Below are 17,275 nucleotides of genomic sequence, written 5' to 3'. Positions count from 1 at the left end.
CCATTTCAGGTCCAGTGAATGTGGGTATTCGTTTACCGTTCTCTTTCCTGAGGTTCTCGAGGTTGAACTGCCAGTTTTCTGTGACCACCAAGGTCCGCAGAGTAACTGGAGCCAGGGAAGAGAACTTCATTCTAAGAGCCTCAACAGGTTAGAGGCCGCACCTCACGATGAGGGTCTTTAAAACCCTTCGCAGGAGAACCTGAGTGCACGGACTTTGAGGGCCCCCCTCCCCCGCCTTAGCACAGCTTAAAACCCCGTGGCAACCGCTCTCCCCGCCCCGGTCTGGCGGGAAGTCTTCCGTAGGCAAGATTCGGAGTCCACCGCGCCACCGCCGGGGTCGGGGTCACGGGGACGGGGAGAAAGGGCGCAGCACCGGGCACCCGACCAGGCCAGGCCCGGACTTCCCCCGAACCCGAGCTGCCCGCAGGGACTCGCCCCGCCCCGGCACCCCGGGCTCCGTCAGCAGTCGGCGCCGAGGCCCGTAATGACGCGCTAGCGCGCCCGGCACTCTGCGCAGGTCTGCTGTCGGCGGCTGGGGGACGGGGGGACGGGGGGACGGGGGGACGGGGGGACGGGGGGACGGGGGGGCGGGACCCGCCGGGACCCGCCCTCGGTCGTCATCGGCCCGCGCCGATGCAGGAAGTGACGACGCTCCTGGCGCGCGCCGGGCGGTTTCTTCTCAGGCTCCGGGTCCGGCGGCGGCGGCGTAGGGGTGAGTGGCGGCGGGCCGGGCCGGGCCGGGCCGGGCGGGGCGGGGTTGAGGGGGGCGCGGCCGGCTCACCTAAACTCTCGGATCCCGGCGGGCCTCGGGCGCGTGGACCGGGGCGGGCGACACTCCCCGCCTCCTCGGCCATCTCGCCCGGCGCGGAACTCGGAATGGAGGAGGCGGCGGGCCCAGCAGCTCCCCGAGCCAACTTCTGCCGGGCCGAACCCCGGGCTAGCGGGACTGAACCCCAAGAACCGGGAACCCGCGCCCTGGTCTGCGAGCGCGCTCTCGGAGCAACCACCCAGGCCTCCCCGTATCCCGTGCTAGGGCTGCAGCCGTCCGGTGGGCCAGTGGCCCACGCAGCCCAGGTCGTCTTTCTTTTTTTTTTTTAATTTATTTTATTTATTTATTAATTTATTTTTGTCTGTGTTGGGCCTTCGTTGCTGCGTGCGGGCTTTTCTCTAGTTGCGGCGAGCGGGGCTACTCATCTTTGCGGTGCGCTGGCTTCTCACCGCGGTGGCTTCTCTTGTTGCGGAGCAGGGTCTCTAGGCGCGCGGGCTTCAGTAGTTGCAGCACACGGGCTCAGTAGTTGTGGCTCGCGGCCTCACTAGTTGTGGCGCACGGGCCTAGTAGCTCCACGGCATGTGGGATCTTCCCGGACCAGGGCTCGAACCCGTGTCCCCTGCATTGGCAGGCGGATTCTTAACCACTGCGCCATCAGGGAAGCCCCCAGGTTGTCTTTCTAATAAATCCTCCTGACAAAAACAGTGCTTGGTGAGTGCCAGGTACTGAGCTACGAGCTTTACCTGGGTGATCTCGTTTAATCCCCATTGATGCTGTCATATAGGGGGTTTTCTTACCGTTTACGGAATGGTAAGCTGAGATGAAGTAACTAGCCCTGTACAGCACAGGAATGACAGCAAAGAGATTGGAATCCAAGTGGTCATTTTCCAGAGCCCATCACTCTTTTTTTTTTTTTAAATCTTTCTTTCTAGTTTTTCAGTTTTTCTAAAATCGAAGTATAGTTGATTTACAATGTTGTGGTAGTTTCTGCTGTACAGCAAAGTGGTTCAGTCATACATGTATACACGTTCTTTTTTATCTTCTTTTCCGTTACGGGTTTATCACAGGAAATTGTATATAGTGCGCTGTGCTCTGCAGTAGGACCTTGTTGTTTATCCGTCCTGTGTATAATAGTTTGCTTCTGCTGACCCCAAACTCCCAGTCCTTCCCTCCCCCTCCCACAACCACAAGTCTGTTTTCTATGTCTGTGACCCTTTTTCTGTTTTGTAGATAAGTTCATTTGTGTCTTTTCTTTTTTTTTTTTTTTTTTTGGCCACGCGTGGCTTCTGGGATCTTAGTTCCCTGACAAGGGATTGAACCTAGGCCCCAGCAGTGAAAGCGCCGAGTCCTAACCACTGGACCGCCAGGGAATTCCCATTTGTGTCATATTTTAGATGCCACATATAAGTGATATCACATGGTATTTGTCTTTCTCTTTCTGACTTAGTTTACTTAGTATGACAATCTTTAGGTCCATCCAAGTTGCTGCAAATGGCATTATTTCATTCTTTTCTTTTAATTTTAATAATACATTTTACTTAACCCAGTATTTCTAAAATATTATTATTTCACCATATAATAATCAGTATAAAATTATTAATGAGGTATTTTACATTTTTTACACAAAGTCTTTGAAATCCAGTGTGTATTTTATACTTAGAGCACAGCTTAATTCAGACTGGCCACAGTTGAAGTGCTCAATAGCTACACGTGGCTAGTGGCTACCATTCTGGACAGCAGTTAATTTAAGGTGTGAATTCTATACACAGTTATAATCCCAGACAAGTAGAGGTCATTTCCAACTGTACCCATGGACAAATTGATAGTGAATTCATGTTTGGAATATTAATTGTATAGCATTTGGACATGGCAAATTTATTCTTGAATTATGAATAAGTGGTTTAAGCGAACCCGATTATTGCATATTATTACATGCAGCTACTGAAATAGGCACTTCCACATATTACCACATTTAATCCTTTCAAAAAACACCTGGCAAAGGATCGTTATCGAGATTGAAACAGTAGACCTGTGCCCAATATCCACTTCACCCTTCTTCTAGTTTGCCTTTCTGAAAGGCAGAGAGTGGAACGCTGAATGCTGTGTTTCCCAGACTCCCGTGAAACTAGGGTTCTCAATGTGATTTAGATTCAGCCAGTCAGATACACATACCTGAGATTTGAAGGCTGGAAGTGAGGCGGAGACTGCATTTGTGGGGGGGGCGCGTTTTTGCCGTTTCTACAGGCACATGAACTGATTTTTTGGCAGCAGAATTAAAGAGACTTGCCATTGTCCAGTCTCTCCCTGTGGATACTGGGACGCAGGGTCCTGGGCATCCATGGTGCTGGGGCAGAACGGAGCAAGTACAGCATGGCTTCGGAGTCCGTGGCAGCAGTGGCAGTGTCTTTCTAATTAAGTGGACTTTTGAAAGTTGTGGTTTCCCAAAGATAGCCATAAATTCTGTGTGTCCTAGAACATTCTGCATCCTAATGGGGTGCTCTGGTGGTCTTTGAGCAGTTGTCTTCCGGTTCCAGTCCCATCCTTCCAAACTCTGGGGTGCTGGAGCTGGGGCTGCTCACTGCGTCTCCGCTTCACCATCTGGCGCCCGCATAGGTTCTGCCAATAGGAGGTAATAGAGGCTTGTCTTGGGTGTCCACAAGATGAGTAGATCTCCACACCTGCCCACCAGGGTCTGGAAAGTTTATATAGAGGCCTTAACGGGGTTCATGCGCACATGTAGTCCGAATGGTCTCAGTAACACACTGCTCTCTCCGGGCAGCGTCCTTGAAAATGTATTTCATTCCTTTTTATGGCTGAGTAATATTCCATTGTATATATGTACCACCTCTTTATCCGTTCATCTGTCGATGGACACTTAGGTTGCTTCCATATCTTGGCTATTGTAAATAGTGCTGCTATGAACATGGGGGAGGGGGGGGGTGTGTATCCTGTTTAATTATAGTTTTGCCTGGATATATGCCCAGGAGTGGGATTGCTGGATCATATGGTAGTTCTATTTTTAGTTTTCTGAGGAACCTCCATACTGTTCTGCATAGTGGCTGAGCCAACTTACATTCCTACTAACAGTGTAGGAAGTTTCCCTTTTTTCCACACCCTCTCTAGAATTTGTTATTGATGGCCATTCTGACGGGTGTGAGGTGGTACCTTGTTGTAGTTTTGATTTGCATTTCTCTAATCATTATCGATGTTGAGCATCTTTACATGTACCTATTGGCCATTTGTTTTCTTCTTTGGAGAAATGTCTATTTAGGTCTTCTGTCCTTTTTTCAATTGGGTTGTTTGGTTTTTTGCTGTTGAGTTGTATGAGCTGTTTTTATATTTTGCAAATTAAGCCCTGTCAGTCACATCGTTTGCAGATGTTTTCAGCCAGTCGTGTAGGTTGTCTTTTTGTTTTGTTTACGGTTTCCTTTGCTGTGTAAAAGTTTGTAAGTTTGATTAGGTTCTCTTTGTTTATTTTTGCTTTATTCCTCTTGCCTTGGGAGACTGACCTAAGAAAACACTGGTGCCATTTATGTCAGAGAATGTTTTGCCTGTGATCTCTTCTAGGAGTTTTAGAGTGTCATGTCTTCTGTTTAAGTCTTTAAGCCATTTTGAGTTTATTTTTGTGTATGGTGTGAGGGTGTGTTCTAACTTCACTGATTTACATGCAGCTGCCCAGCTTTCCCAGCACCGCTTGCTGAAGAGACTGTCTTTTTCCTATTGTATATTCTTGCCTCTTTTGTCAAAGATTAATTGACCATAGGTGTGTGGGTTTATTTCTGGCAGAGCCCATCCCTCTTAACAAAGATTTGTACTGAAACGCTCAAAAGTGGCAAGGCAAAAGTGTTCAGAAACAGCATAGCATCAAACCACAGTTTGCTGTGTCCTGACACAGTTTGAATTTTTTGTCTTTTTTGCAGTGTTTTAACTCAAATGGGTGATGAAAAGGACTCTTGGAAAGTGAAAACTTTAGATGAAATTCTTCAGGAAAAGAAACGACGGAAGGAACAAGAGGAGAAAGCAGAGATAAAACGCTTAAAAAACGTAAGCCATGTTTTTTTAGTAAGTGTTTTTTTTAAAGGAGATTTAATTTCTTTGCCCTCATTTTTCCATTAGAACAACGCTTCTTCGGTGAAGTTCTTTTGTACTTCCAAATGTCGCAGGTGAGCCCAAAATCTATTCTAAAAATTAACAAAAACATTCAAATACTCAGTTTACATTGACAGCAGATCGATAACATACGAAAGCTGCATATAGATGACCACAGCTACATGGAAAATAAAGTATTTTGAACCTAAAATCACTAGTGCGGTTGGGCTTGTTTTTCTCATTTCATCATTATATTCATGACACCATTTCCAAGTATTTTTAGTATAGTAGGAAGCTTCCTTGAAATTAGTATTATTGTTTTACACCTTTCTTGGTTTGCCTAATAACATAGGAAAACTTTAGTAATTTGATAAGGGGCATTGAAAGAAATGCCTCTTCTGATAAGTTTAGCAGCAGACCTTTCTTACGTATTTATGAGTGCTTTTTGAGATACTGTAAAGTATTTGGTGTATAAAATATGCTTTAAGGCTCAGTTCTGGTTAATATAAATAGCTAACATACTTGTCAGAGAGTTTAATGTCCCTTGTCATATACGCTGGTGTTAAATTTCTCAGGTTCTGGGTTACAGAGAGTTATATGAAATTCTAATGTCACGGGATTTGAATGAAAGTTTTTTATATTTTATAACATTGGTCCACTCAAAGTGTGTATGAAAGTTTGTTTTCGGATATTGGCAAGGTTTGAGTATTACTAAAAATAGGCTTATCTGTCAGGAAAATTACTTTCTCCTTGCTTCTTAGTCTGATGACCGGGATTCCAAGCGGGATTCCCTTGAGGAGGGGGAGCTGAGGGACCACCGCATGGAGATAACGATAAGGAACTCGCCGTATAGACGAGAGGACTCCATGGAAGACAGGTGAGAGAGCGTGGCCCTGGAGGAGCCCACTGGCTGCAGGTGCACTCACCTGAGGAGACAGGCTGAGCCCCGTGACAGGGCCGTGGTCCTGGCTGGCCCTTCTCAGTGTTATTTTGAAAGTTTGAGGTCATGACCTGAGGTTTACCTCTAGATTGAAATGACTCTTGTGTGGTGTCAGTTACCAGCTCTCCCCTCTTCTTAGGAAAAGCCTGAGCGTGTGTTCCTTTCTTTGTGATCATTCTGCAGTGAAGTGAACACCATTCACATGGTACATTTAAAGTATTCTGCTGTATGTTTGTGATGATTTGTATAATTACTGTCTAAAATTATCTACAAATAAATCAAAGTAGCTGATGAAAGATACTTGGAGCAAGGCCTTGAAGCCGAAACGGTCCTGCCGAGGTCTGTATGTCCTGACGTTTCTTCCCGTGCTGTGCTTCGTCCTCACTTGTTTTCTTCTCATGTCCATCATCAAGCAGTTAAAAACAACATAACCGGAAATTAAGGCAAAAAGGCATAGGGTGTGAATTCTCCCAAGATTTTGGTTATATAATCAGTTGAAAATATTGTTAAATGACCTTTTGAGATCATTAAGTTTGATTAAAATTGTGGGACCTTTTTTAACAACTTTATTATGGTGTAAATGACAAACTGCACAGATTTCAGGTGTGCGGTTTGATACGTTGTTATATACCTGTAAACTATCCCCACGACCAAGATCATGAATACCCTAAATGTTCCTCAGAGAGGCCTTTTTGTTCCATGTTTCACACTGATTCCCCACTTAACACTTTCCATCTGAATCTGTATTTAATACACAGTTTGGGCTTAGGTTTCATAATGAACATCATCCTTTAGCTGATGGTTGAGATTCACCTGTCTGTTCTGACCCTTCATCTCTCTGGGTTGAAGACACTCCACGATACCCCAGTGCTCCTCACATTACTTTCTCGGGCGTGATGTAATGCTGTGGTGTCTTATTTCAGAGGAGAGGAAGATGATTCTTTGGCTATCAAACCACCCCAGCAAATGTCTCGGAAAGAAAAAGCTCATCACAGGAAAGACGAAAAGAGGAAAGAGAAACGCAGGCATCGTAGTCATTCCACAGAAGGGGGTACAGAGCATTTGCTCTCTTTTGTGTTGTGTTCACATGTGGCCTCGCTCCTATTTCATGATCTACTGTCTTGTCCAGAGCACAGTTGAAAGCGAAGAGAATCAAATTTTAGCTAAAAAAATAAATTTATTGTAGATCATTCTGAATAGATACTTTGTTTTCCTTCTGTGTTTTCTTCTGTGTGTTTCCCCCTCATTGCATTGTTCTGGGGTAGTTTGTCTACCTACAAAACTGTCTTAATTCAACAAGGGAAAACACAGTCTTCAATGCTACACTGCTTTAACTAAGGAACAGATGCTTGATAAAACTGAAACAATGGGTTTGATCTCATACCAGTATTAAGAGCTTCTTAGGGGTGTTGGGAAAACTGGGCCTGGGGCCTGATATAAATCTCATTGTTAAACTCAGTTGGCTAACATGGTGTATAATGTGATGTAGAAACTAAAAGGAGATAAGCTTCGTCCTGTATCCTTTACAAATGGTGATTTCTTTTTAAATCGTGAAACTAATACAGTCTAATCAGTTTATTTAATACAGAAAATTAGAAAGAAAGATGGAGATCACAGTTCTATTCAGTGATAATCACATTATTTTTGTTTTTTTCTTAACTGGAGGCTTACTGCATAGAGTTTTATATTGTCATCCTTTTTTTTTTTTAACAGAAAGTCATGATTGTTTCTCCAAGTCAATGATTAGATATTTTTTCTTTTCTTCACTGGGTATTTTTAAGTTGAGTTTCTGGAGGTTAAGTTTCTTCGTACGACATGTCCTGTTTCCCACTAGGGAAGCATGCCAGAGTGAAGGAGAAGGAGAGAGAGCACGAGCGTCGGAAGCGGCACCGAGAGGAGCAGGACAAGGCCCGCCGCGAGTGGGAGCGACAGAAGAGGAGGGAGCTGGCGCGGGAGCACTCCCGGAGGGAGAGGTGAGGCCGGCAGCCCGAGCGAGCGGGGTCCTGACTGCTGGCGGTGCCCCCGCCTCAGCCTGTGAGATGGGCCTGCAGGGAGGGATGCGGCTGGACGGAGCTGGGGGTCCAAGAGGAATCGAGAGGCGAGGAGCAAACGTTTGGGCTGGACATAGAGCCATGGGGGAAGGAGAGAGAGTAGGGAGGGGTGGCGGGTGGCTGGAGGAGGGGAGCGGCTGTCCACACCCGAGCCCGGCGCCCCTGGGGAGAAGGGCGAGGGCTGCTGTCCAGACCTGGGTGGAGCCATTCTGGGGGCAGCCAGTCCCGGCACATGAGTCCTGAGGCAAAGGCAGTGCGGGGAGGCCAGGGGTGTGGGCGATTCCCCGTCTGCTCACTCGGCAGGTGTGTGCTGAGCACTTGCTCTGCACCAGCTCTGTTCCAGGGGGCCTTGTCCAGGAAGGACCAACAAGATGTGTTGCTTAGGGTCGTCTGGGGTCGCAGCAGAAATAGACTCTGGTTCTTCCAAACAAGAAACAAAACGAGAAGTAACAAAGGCAATCCCAAAGGCCTTGAAATGGCCCGGGAGCTGGGACACCAGACTCCTGGGCCTTTGTCTCCAGGTGCCTCTGTGTGGGCTTAGAGTTCCAGGAGAGAGCGTCTGTTCACCCCAGATCTGTTCTGCGTGGCCCAGGTGTGAATCCTAGGGCCACCTCTGGGTCCTGCGGTCATTTCCAGAGAGAGCGTGAGAGCTGGGCTGCTCCACGGAAGGGAAGTAGCAGGCTGGAAGGTGCTGACACTCCCAGCAGCCGGGGCCGAACAGAGGGCAGGTACAGCAGGTGTGAGGAGAGCCTTCGTTCTCAGGACTCAGGGAGTGTGAGAGATGCAGCTGGGAGGTTGGGGTCTAAGGCCACTGTGAGGCCAGCAGAGCCTTCAGTGTCCTGGCTGCTGGCACATGACACACCCACGTTTGCTAAGCCCTGTGCTCTGTCCAGTGTGGTCCAGTCACACAGCTGTGCAGACAAAGTGGTGACCCCATGGAAGCCAAGCTTGAAAATAAAGAGCACATGGAAAAATGCAGCAGTGGCCACATTGTACAAGGGAGACAAGAGTTCACAGGGTTATTAGCCCAGCGGCTTACTAAACAGCAACAACTGGGAGGAAAAATTCAAGTGCAGGGTTGCTGCAAGATGTTACCTGGAATGTCCAGCTTTCAACAAGAAGTTTTGAGACATACAAAGACATAAGAAGGTTTGACCCCATATTAAGGAAGAAAGACATAATAGCGTTTCCAGATTTGGCGAAGACTTGGAAGGAAGGAACTTGAAGATGGAGCAACAGACTTCATGCCTTCTGAACGCAGAGAGGAAAGGATCTTCAATCTCAAGATCTGTGGGACAGCATCCAGTGTACCAGCGCACGTGTGGCGTGTGGGAGGGATGGGGGGCACAGAGGTGGCTTTTAAATAATGAGTACTTCCCAAATTTGACAGAAACCGTTTTATCTTCCGAGAAACTCAGTGAGCCCCAGGTAGGATAAGTACAAAGTCACAGTCACACTGGGGAAGCTAGTGAGAAATTCATGAAGGGCAGCAGCGAGCGGGGTGCTTCTCATCAGAAACGGGGGCCGCAGGCAGGAACCCGGCCAGCCCGGAATTCTGTATCCAGCACAGCCAGCCTCAGAAGTGAGGGACAAATAAAGGCCTTCGCAGGTGAACAGAGGCTGGGGGACAGGTGGACACAGCACTGCAGCCACAGCTGCGGGACACGCGTCGCCCCAAGAGCTCCTGGGATGAGTTTTCAACAGAGACCGTGTGCCAGGCCGTGGAACAAGTCTCAAATTTAAAAGAATTGAGGCCATACAAAGTATGCCCTCTTATCACAGAAGAATTCAATTAGAAGTCAGCAACAGGGCTTCCCTGGTGGCACAGTGGTTAAGAATCCGCCTGCCAATGCAGGGGACACGGGTTCGAGCCCTGGTCCGGGAAGATCCCACATGCCGCGGAGCAACTAAGCCCGTGCACCACAGCTACTGAGCCTGCGCTCTAGAGCCCGTGAGCCACAACTACTGAGCCCGTGAGCTACAACTGCAGAAGCCTGCGCGCCTAGAGCCCGTGCTCCGCAACAAGAGAAGCCACTGCAGTGAGAAGCCCGCACACCGCAACAAAGAGCAGCCCCCGCGCGCCGCAACTAGAGAAAGCCCGTGTGCAGCAAAAGACCCAACACAGCCAAAAATAAATTTATATATTAAAAAAAAGCAGCAGAACAAAACCTGGGGAAATCCTCAAATGTTGGGAATCTAACAACCCGTTTGTGAAAAACCCATGGCGTGAAGAAAAAATTATAAGGAAAAACAATATTTAGAACTTTTTTTTTTTGGTCACGACGCAAAGCTTGTAGAATCTTAGTTCCCTGACTAGGTATCAAACCCAGGCCCCAGCAGTGGAAGCGCCAAGTCCTAACCACTGGACCACCAGGAAATTCCCTGAAAACATTTTGAACAAGATGAGAGCAAAGACAGTGTGTCAAAACCTAGGGATGCAGCTCCAGCTGTGCTTAGAGTGAAGTGTTTCAGCTGTAAGCAGCTAAACCAGAAAGCAGAAAAGGAAGTTGTCCAATCAATAACCTAACCTCCTACCCAAGGAAACCAGAAAAAAAGCAAACTCATCCCAAAGCAAGCAGAAGAAACGTTGGGAGATGCAGAGCAGGCAGAAGCAGGCTTGGGAGGCCGGGGGCGGGGGGCGGGGGGCGGCCGCGGGAGGTATGATCAGTGGGTGCTGGGAGTGTCCTGAAGCCGGCTTGTGATGGTTGCTCGATTCCAGGGATGTGTTCAGAGAAACTGAGCTCGCTGGTTGAATTCTATATGTAAGTTATACCTCCGCTTTTTGTTTGTTTGTTTGTTTGTTTTGCCATACTGCGCGGCATGAAACAGAAACCGCACCCCCTGCACTGGAAGTGCGGAGGCCTGACCACTGGGCCGCCAGGGAGGTCTCCTTCCGCTTTTATTTGGGGATAGTTTGGGTTCAGTGGCATTTATACAATAGTGTGTGGAGCCCAGTAGCCTTGGTCCGGCCCCTCCAGTGGTGACGTCTGTGTCTGTTCGGGCAGCACTGGCGGCCCTGGTTGCGCGCTCACCGTTTTTCGCTTGTGCTCCTTTCTGTGTGTATAACGCTGCCTTTTTTGTTTAACGTGTTCGCTTTTCAAGTTGTATTTGGACTTAACCCTGTAGGGACCTGAGAGTTAACAGACTGATGGGTTTCCACTCTTTGGCGTCCGGTGCCGCCGACCCCACGTGTTTCGGTCACTGGTCACTGGTATTTCCTGACCCCCGCACGACAGCTGTTCCCAGGAGCCGCAGGGCGCCGGGCCCAGGTCTGTGGCTCCCCCGCGCTTCCTCAGGTGGGCTCTCCCACCCCTTGGAGGCCCAGGAAGACTTGGCTCCTGGTAGAGGTGGATTTACATTGTGTGCACGGAGGGAAATCCTCTTGGCGAGTCTCAGTAGAGCTGCCGAGCAGAAGGTTCTGGAGCCAGTGGGGTCTGTGCCCCAGGCAGCTGTTACCTCCTTGTAACAGCACTTTCTGCCGTGTGACTCTTTAGGAACGAGGTTCCCAGGACGCGCATGCGTGTATGTTCTGCTTTTAAAAAGCTCTTTGAGGGTTGAACAGCCCGGAGAAGTAGTTTATCAATGCGAGCAAAAGCACTGGGGGCAAAAAGGAGAACTTCCTGTTTCGGGGGTAAATGTGGCGTGTGCTGGTTGCAGGGACCGCCTGGAGCAGTTAGAAAGGAAGCGAGAGCGGGAGCGCAAGCTGCGGGAGCAGCAGAAGGAGCAGAGGGAGCAGAAGGAGCGGGAGCGGCGCGCCGAGGAGCGGCGCAAGGAGCGCGAGGCCCGGCGGGAAGGTGGGGGCGGGGCCAGGAGGTGGGGCGAGGGGCGGGGCCCGGCGGGGAGGTGGGGGCGGGGCGGGGGCGGGGCCCGGCGGGGAGGAGGGGCGGGGCCGGGCGACCCTGCGGCTCCTGGGGTGTGGGCTGTCTGGCCCAGACAGCTGTGTCTGGGGTCCACACACTGGGGGTCAGGCCCAGGCTGGAGAGGTGGGTTCTGGCCCCTGCCTTCTGACCAATAGAGAGCAGCCTAGAAAGCCCACCTGGGTCCTCTGGTCGCTTCCTGTGCTCCATTCCGGTGCTGTAGGCGAGTGTTCGCCATGGGAAAGGGGGCTTCCGGCACCAGCTCCTTTCTGTTCTCGTGCGCAGTGTCTGCACATCACCGGACAGCGAGAGAGGACTATGGCGACAAGGTGAAAGCCAGCCACTGGAGTCGGAGCCCACTCCGGCCGCCTCGAGAGAGGTTTGAGCTGGGGGACAGCCGGAAGCCAGGTGAGGCCGCACAGCGCTAGCTGGGCCAGCGTGTGGTGGTCTTTGCGAGGGGCGTCTAGCACAGAAAGTGGCTGCTGCTTCACGTCACGATGCCCTAAACGCTTGCGTGCTGTGTGAGAGGGACTGTGTATGAAATAAGTGTACCAGCTGAAACGCTTGTTACTGGTCCTTTGAAGCGTTGTCTTCCTCCCAGGCATCTGGGTGAGCGGTTCCTCGTACAAACCGAAGTTAGTCTTCGTATGACAAGCGCCATCGCATCTTGTTAGTTTAAAGCATTTCCCCACATTCATCTTCGATGGTTTGTTCCCTAAGTAAAAGAAGAGAAAGTGGAGGAGAGAGACCTGCTGTCCGACCTGCAGGACATCAGCGACAGCGAGAGGAAGACCAGCTCAGCCGAGTCCTCGTCAGGTAGCCGCTCGCCCGGCCCCGCCCAAGTCCGTGGCCACACGGGGGCGAAGCTCACTGCTGGCCGTTTCCTTCCTACAGCGGAATCAGGGTCAGGTTCCGAGGAGGAGGAGGAGGAGGAGGAGGAGGAGGAGGAGGAGGAAGAGGGGAGCAGCAGCGAAGAGTCGGAGGGGGAGGAGGAAGAGGAGGAGGAGGAGGAGGAGGAGACCGGGAGCAACTCCGAGGACGCGTCCGCACAGTCAGCCGGTGAGCACGAGTGCCCGCCCGCCCGCGGTTTAACCCCGTAAGAGCGCAGAAGCTACAGGTGGGTAGTTTGAAATCTCAGTAGAAATATATCCAGATTGAAAACGCCTGGCTGTCTGGGACTTACACGAGGCTCCCGAGTCGACGACATAGGGCGCCCCTTGCTTCCTTGTCGGCTAAAGCGGACCGCGCTTCTGCTTGTGGAGGGTCTGAGCTGACATCTGTTTCCTTTACAGAGGAAGTGAGTGAAGAAGAAATGAGTGAAGAGGAGGAGCGAGAGAATGAAAACCACGTCCTGGTTGGTGAGAGGCCCCCCGAGTGGTGGTTCACCTCTTCCTCATCTGCCCCTCACCTGGGTGCTGACCCACGTTTGAGTCGTGAGCGGGGCAGCGACCTAAGAAATAACCTTTCTCAGAGGCACGTCGTGCCCCGGGAGCTACAGGGAGCGCCTGGCTAGTGCGTCCCAGGACCCAGCTGGCTCGCGGGGAGCTGCTTCCCCCAGCACCCTGCACTTGACCGCTTGGGCCCGTGGGGGCTGGCATCCCTTAGAAGGGACAGTGCTGAATGAGCGCCATCCTGAGGGTGCTGGGCTCGGACACCAGGGGAGGCTGGGAAACGCCAGCTCGGCTCCGACCACAGGGCCGTTGCTGACCAGGGGCTGCATGGCCTCCGCAGGCAGCCAGGCCAAGCCCTCTGGCCGGTGGCCGCAAGTTCTGGGCGGGCCTCGGAGCTCGCAACCAGTCAGTGGCTCACAGTGGTCCCAGCCCGGCCAGTGGCCCCAAGACACGGTGCCCTCTGTCCAGGGCGCAGCCCGTGCCTGGCCCCCCGGGGCTCTCAATATGGCTTCTTCCTGCACTCGCTGTCCCCCCCCCGAAGAACGGGTGGGGTAGCCACACTTGCTCGTTCTTGGTTCATAATTGGGTTGAACTTCTGAAGTTCCAGAGTCACGATTTGACCGCGATTCTGGAGAGAGTGAAGAGGGGGAAGAGGAGGTGGGCGAGGGCACCCCGCAGAGCAGCGCCCTCACCGAGGGGGACTTCGTGCCCGACTCCCCAGCCCTGTCACCCATCGAGCTCAAACAGGAGCTGCCCAAGTACCTGCCAGCCCTGCAGGTCAGGTGCCCTCCCCGCCCCAGGCCTGGCTCTGCTTTGCTGCTCATGGACGGGGCCGGTTGCTGAGAGCAGAAGCTGGGTCCCACTGCGGGTTTCTGTCACTGGGTGGGCCCGGCCACCAGCCTCTCACGTGTCCCCGATCATGGTCCGGCCTCTTGTCCAGCAGTCTTGGGGGGAGGACAGTTCCTGCGTCCGCAGCCAGGACGCCCGCCAGGGGCCCCATGTGGAGGGGGCGGGCAGCCTGGCGGGCGGTCAGCTCTGCGGTCACTTCTGCCTCGGCCTGGGCTGAGTTGGGCACCTGCCCCCCTCGCCTGGTCGCTGTGCAGGGGTCGGAGGGCAGTGCTATGAGTCAGCGCACATTTTCTGTTGGGAAAAGTCCGTAACAACAATGCTGGAGGGAGGGGGTTGGAGAGGGCAGGTCTCCAGAGGGTGAGCGGCCTCAGGTGCTCCAGGCGCCCCAAGGCTAGTGGCCCAGCCCCAAGTGCCGCCCCAGCTCCTGGGGGTTTCCTGCGCCAGCTGGGGGTGCAGTGCACAGGGCCACCCCTGTCCCAGCCTCATCTTAGGATGAGGTGGCTGGAGGTGGCGGGGTGGGGGGTTGCCCAGGGCCGGCTTCCGGATGAAGGGGCACGTGCTCACTGAGGCGAGGAGAGCGTTCCCAGGCCGCTGCCCACACGCCCACGCGCCCTGCGGGCCCTCCTGACACGTCCAGGCGGGGCTTCCCTCTGGGGTGTGGCCCCGCTGCCGCGCCCTCATGCTGGCGCTTCCTCCCAGGGCTGTCGGAGTGTGGAGGAATTCCAGTGCCTGAACAGGATCGAAGAAGGCACTTACGGGGTGGTGTACAGAGCTAAGGACAAGAAAACAGGTGGGGCGAGTCCCAGGATGGTCCCCCAAAGGGAAGGGGTGGTGTGGCGCATGGACCGGGTGGCCCAGAGTGCCAGCCAGCACCACGGGGCGCCGGCACCTTCAGCGTCAGGGTCACTGGGTATAGTTCCCCACTGTCCTGGTTGTCACCCCTCCCCTGGTGCTGGGCCTTAGCCTTGCCTTATCTGACCGGTGCACACCTGAGCAGCTGGCCCCTTGGCGCCTCCAGAGGCCAGAAGTCGGCCTGACCACGAGGCTCTGTGCTGCTTGCTTGCAGCCGCAGGCGGGTGTGCGCCCTTGGCGGGGCCTCAGAGAAGCAGTCGGGGCCCTGAGCACTGGGGGGAGGCCGGTTGGCCATGTCCCGTGATCGTGGGGGAACAGCGATGAAACAGGGAGAACGTGCGGGTGGAAGAATATTTGCTCAATGTTGGTCTTCACGTTGCTTTCTTTGCAGATGAAATCGTGGCTCTGAAGCGGCTGAAAATGGAGAAGGAGAAGGAGGGCTTCCCGATCACATCGCTGAGGGAGATCAACACCATCCTCAAGGCGCAGCACCCCAACATCGTCACCGTCAGGGTGAGGCCGCCGGCCCACGCGCCTCTGCCCCGCAGGGCCCCCACGTGCCACACCCCGGTGGCCGTCGCACTTAGGAGGCCCCTGCTGTCGCCCAATGTCTGGGCCCCGGGATTTCAGGTCTCTTGGGAGAGCCGGCAGTGGCAGGGCTGGCCTGGACCCCCAGGCCATGGGACCTGCTGTGGTTTCCTAGGAAATCGTCGTGGGCAGCAACATGGACAAGATCTACATCGTGATGAACTACGTGGAGCACGACCTCAAGAGCCTCATGGAAACCATGAAGCAGCCTTTCCTGCCGGGTAGGGCCTGACTCAGTCCCGTTGCTGTGGCCCTAGACCCAGATCCCCCTGAGGGACATCCTACACTCAGGTCGCCTGGGGGGCGGGAGTGCTGACCTTGAACTCTGACCCTGTCGCACTGGGTGTGTGTGAGTGCCCCGGTGCCGGGTGCCTGGAAGCTTGGTGGCTGCTGAGGCAGCCGATGACCCGGGGGACCAGCCGCGTGCTGACCTGTCGCCATCCAGGGGAGGTGAAGACCCTGATGATCCAGCTGCTGCGTGGAGTGAAGCACCTGCACGACAACTGGATCCTGCACCGAGACCTCAAGACGTCCAACCTGCTGCTGAGCCACGCTGGCATCCTCAAGGTGAGCCCTGGGGGCGGCTCGGGGGAGGGGCCGGCTCCCAGGCATGGAGTCGTCCACAGCCCGCCCTCTGTCCTCACAGGTGGGGGACTTCGGGCTGGCGCGGGAGTATGGGTCCCCTCTGAAGGCCTACACCCCGGTGGTCGTGACCTTGTGGTACCGTGCCCCTGAGCTGCTGCTCGGTGCCAAGGTGAGTGTGGGTGTGCAGGAGCCTGCCCTGGGCGCGCTGACCCGCCAGCCCCCTGAGTGCTTCCTGACCCCTAGGAGTACTCCACGGCCGTGGACATGTGGTCGGTGGGCTGCATCTTTGGGGAGCTGCTGACTCAGAAGCCGCTGTTCCCTGGGAAGTCGGAAATCGATCAAATCAACAAAGTGTTCAAGGTGGGTGCCCCTGGGGACATGTGCAGGCGCCCGGGCCAGGTGCCTCTTCCCTGCAGGGCCCGGCTATTTGAGACGCCGCCCTGTTTTAGGACCTAGGGACCCCCAGTGAGAAAATCTGGCCCGGCTACAACGACCTCCCCGCCGTCAAGAAGATGACCTTCACCGAGTACCCGTATAACAACCTCCGCAAGCGCTTCGGGGCTCTGCTCTCAGACCAGGGCTTCGACCTCATGAACAAGTGCGTCCCTCCCTGCGCCCCGCCCTCAGCCCGCCTCCTCCCCGCCCAGCCCCGCCCCGCCCCTGCCAAGTGCCTTGTTCTCCCAGGTTTCTGACCTACTTCCCTGGACGGAGGGTCAGCGCAGAGGACGGCCTCAAGCACGAGTATTTCCGCGAGACCCCCCTCCCCATCGACCCCTCCATGTTCCCCACATGGCCCGCCAAGAGCGAACAGCAGAGGGTGAAGCGGGGCACCAGCCCCCGGCCACCAGAGGGAGGCCTGGGCTACAGCCAGCTGGTGAGGGGCGGGCTGGCGAGGGGAGCGGGGTCCCCGAGGCGGGGTTGGCCCGGCCGGGGCCCCACGAAGCCGCTGTGTCCACAGGGTGACGACGACCTGAAGGAGACAGGCTTCCACCTCACAACCACGAACCAGGGGGCCTCGGCCGCGGGCCCAGGCTTCAGCCTCAAGTTCTGAGGCTCAGAGCCGACCCCAGACCCACCTTGGGGAGCGCCGACCGCTGAGGCCCAGCTGGGACAGCGGCAGACACTGGAGGCGGCGTCTGGGTCCAGACCCCCGTCCTGCCCTGACCAGGTGCCGCCACTGCCACGGGGCTGCCGTGGACGCGACCTCAAGTCTAGGACTGGCTGCTGGCCTCGTGGGGTTTTCCATGTTTTCATTTTATCTTGGCTTGTAAATTTGTAGAATTAAATCACGTTTTCCTTGCCGT

The 17,275-nt window shown here is 53.8% G+C and overlaps 1 protein-coding gene and 1 long non-coding RNA gene across 4 annotated transcripts; one reads left to right on the top strand and one right to left on the bottom strand.

Annotated features, from left to right (window-relative positions):
* Positions 1–625: 625 nt before the first annotated feature.
* CDK11B (cyclin dependent kinase 11B) lies at positions 626–17,272 on the top strand. Of its 3 annotated transcripts, none has more exons than XM_059898570.1 (20): positions 626–712; positions 4,690–4,813; positions 5,620–5,735; positions 6,722–6,849; positions 7,633–7,771; positions 11,507–11,643; positions 11,992–12,114; positions 12,427–12,522; positions 12,601–12,765; positions 12,999–13,064; positions 13,699–13,874; positions 14,646–14,736; positions 15,190–15,311; positions 15,502–15,607; positions 15,832–15,953; positions 16,033–16,140; positions 16,215–16,331; positions 16,421–16,569; positions 16,656–16,845; positions 16,930–17,272. In XM_059898570.1, the coding sequence occupies exons 2-20, from the start codon at positions 4,703–4,705 to the stop codon at positions 17,020–17,022; spliced, it is 2,355 nt and encodes a 784-aa protein (XP_059754553.1). In that variant the 5' UTR covers positions 626–712; positions 4,690–4,702; the 3' UTR covers positions 17,023–17,272. The 3 variants fall into 3 exon arrangements, with proteins under 3 accessions (XP_059754553.1, XP_059754639.1, XP_059754693.1); XM_059898656.1 differs by lacking the exon at positions 626–712 and adding an exon at positions 4,886–4,932 and having other exon boundaries at positions 4,730–4,813; XM_059898710.1 differs by lacking the exons at positions 626–712; positions 4,690–4,813; positions 6,722–6,849 and adding an exon at positions 10,569–10,611 and having other exon boundaries at positions 5,664–5,735.
* LOC132349940 (uncharacterized) lies at positions 10,732–11,976 on the bottom strand. Its single transcript, XR_009497774.1, has 2 exons — positions 11,886–11,976; positions 10,732–11,446 (listed from the first exon to the last, which is right to left on the bottom strand). It is a non-coding gene; the product is annotated as an uncharacterized LOC132349940 (long non-coding RNA).
* Positions 17,273–17,275: the final 3 nt, after the last annotated feature.

Source organism: Balaenoptera ricei, chromosome 1 (genome assembly GCF_028023285.1).
Source record: "Balaenoptera ricei isolate mBalRic1 chromosome 1, mBalRic1.hap2, whole genome shotgun sequence".
Taxonomy (NCBI): domain Eukaryota; kingdom Metazoa; phylum Chordata; class Mammalia; order Artiodactyla; family Balaenopteridae; genus Balaenoptera; species Balaenoptera ricei.
Note: the sequence above shows the minus strand (reverse complement) of the source record. Positions and strands in the feature narration are given on the sequence as shown.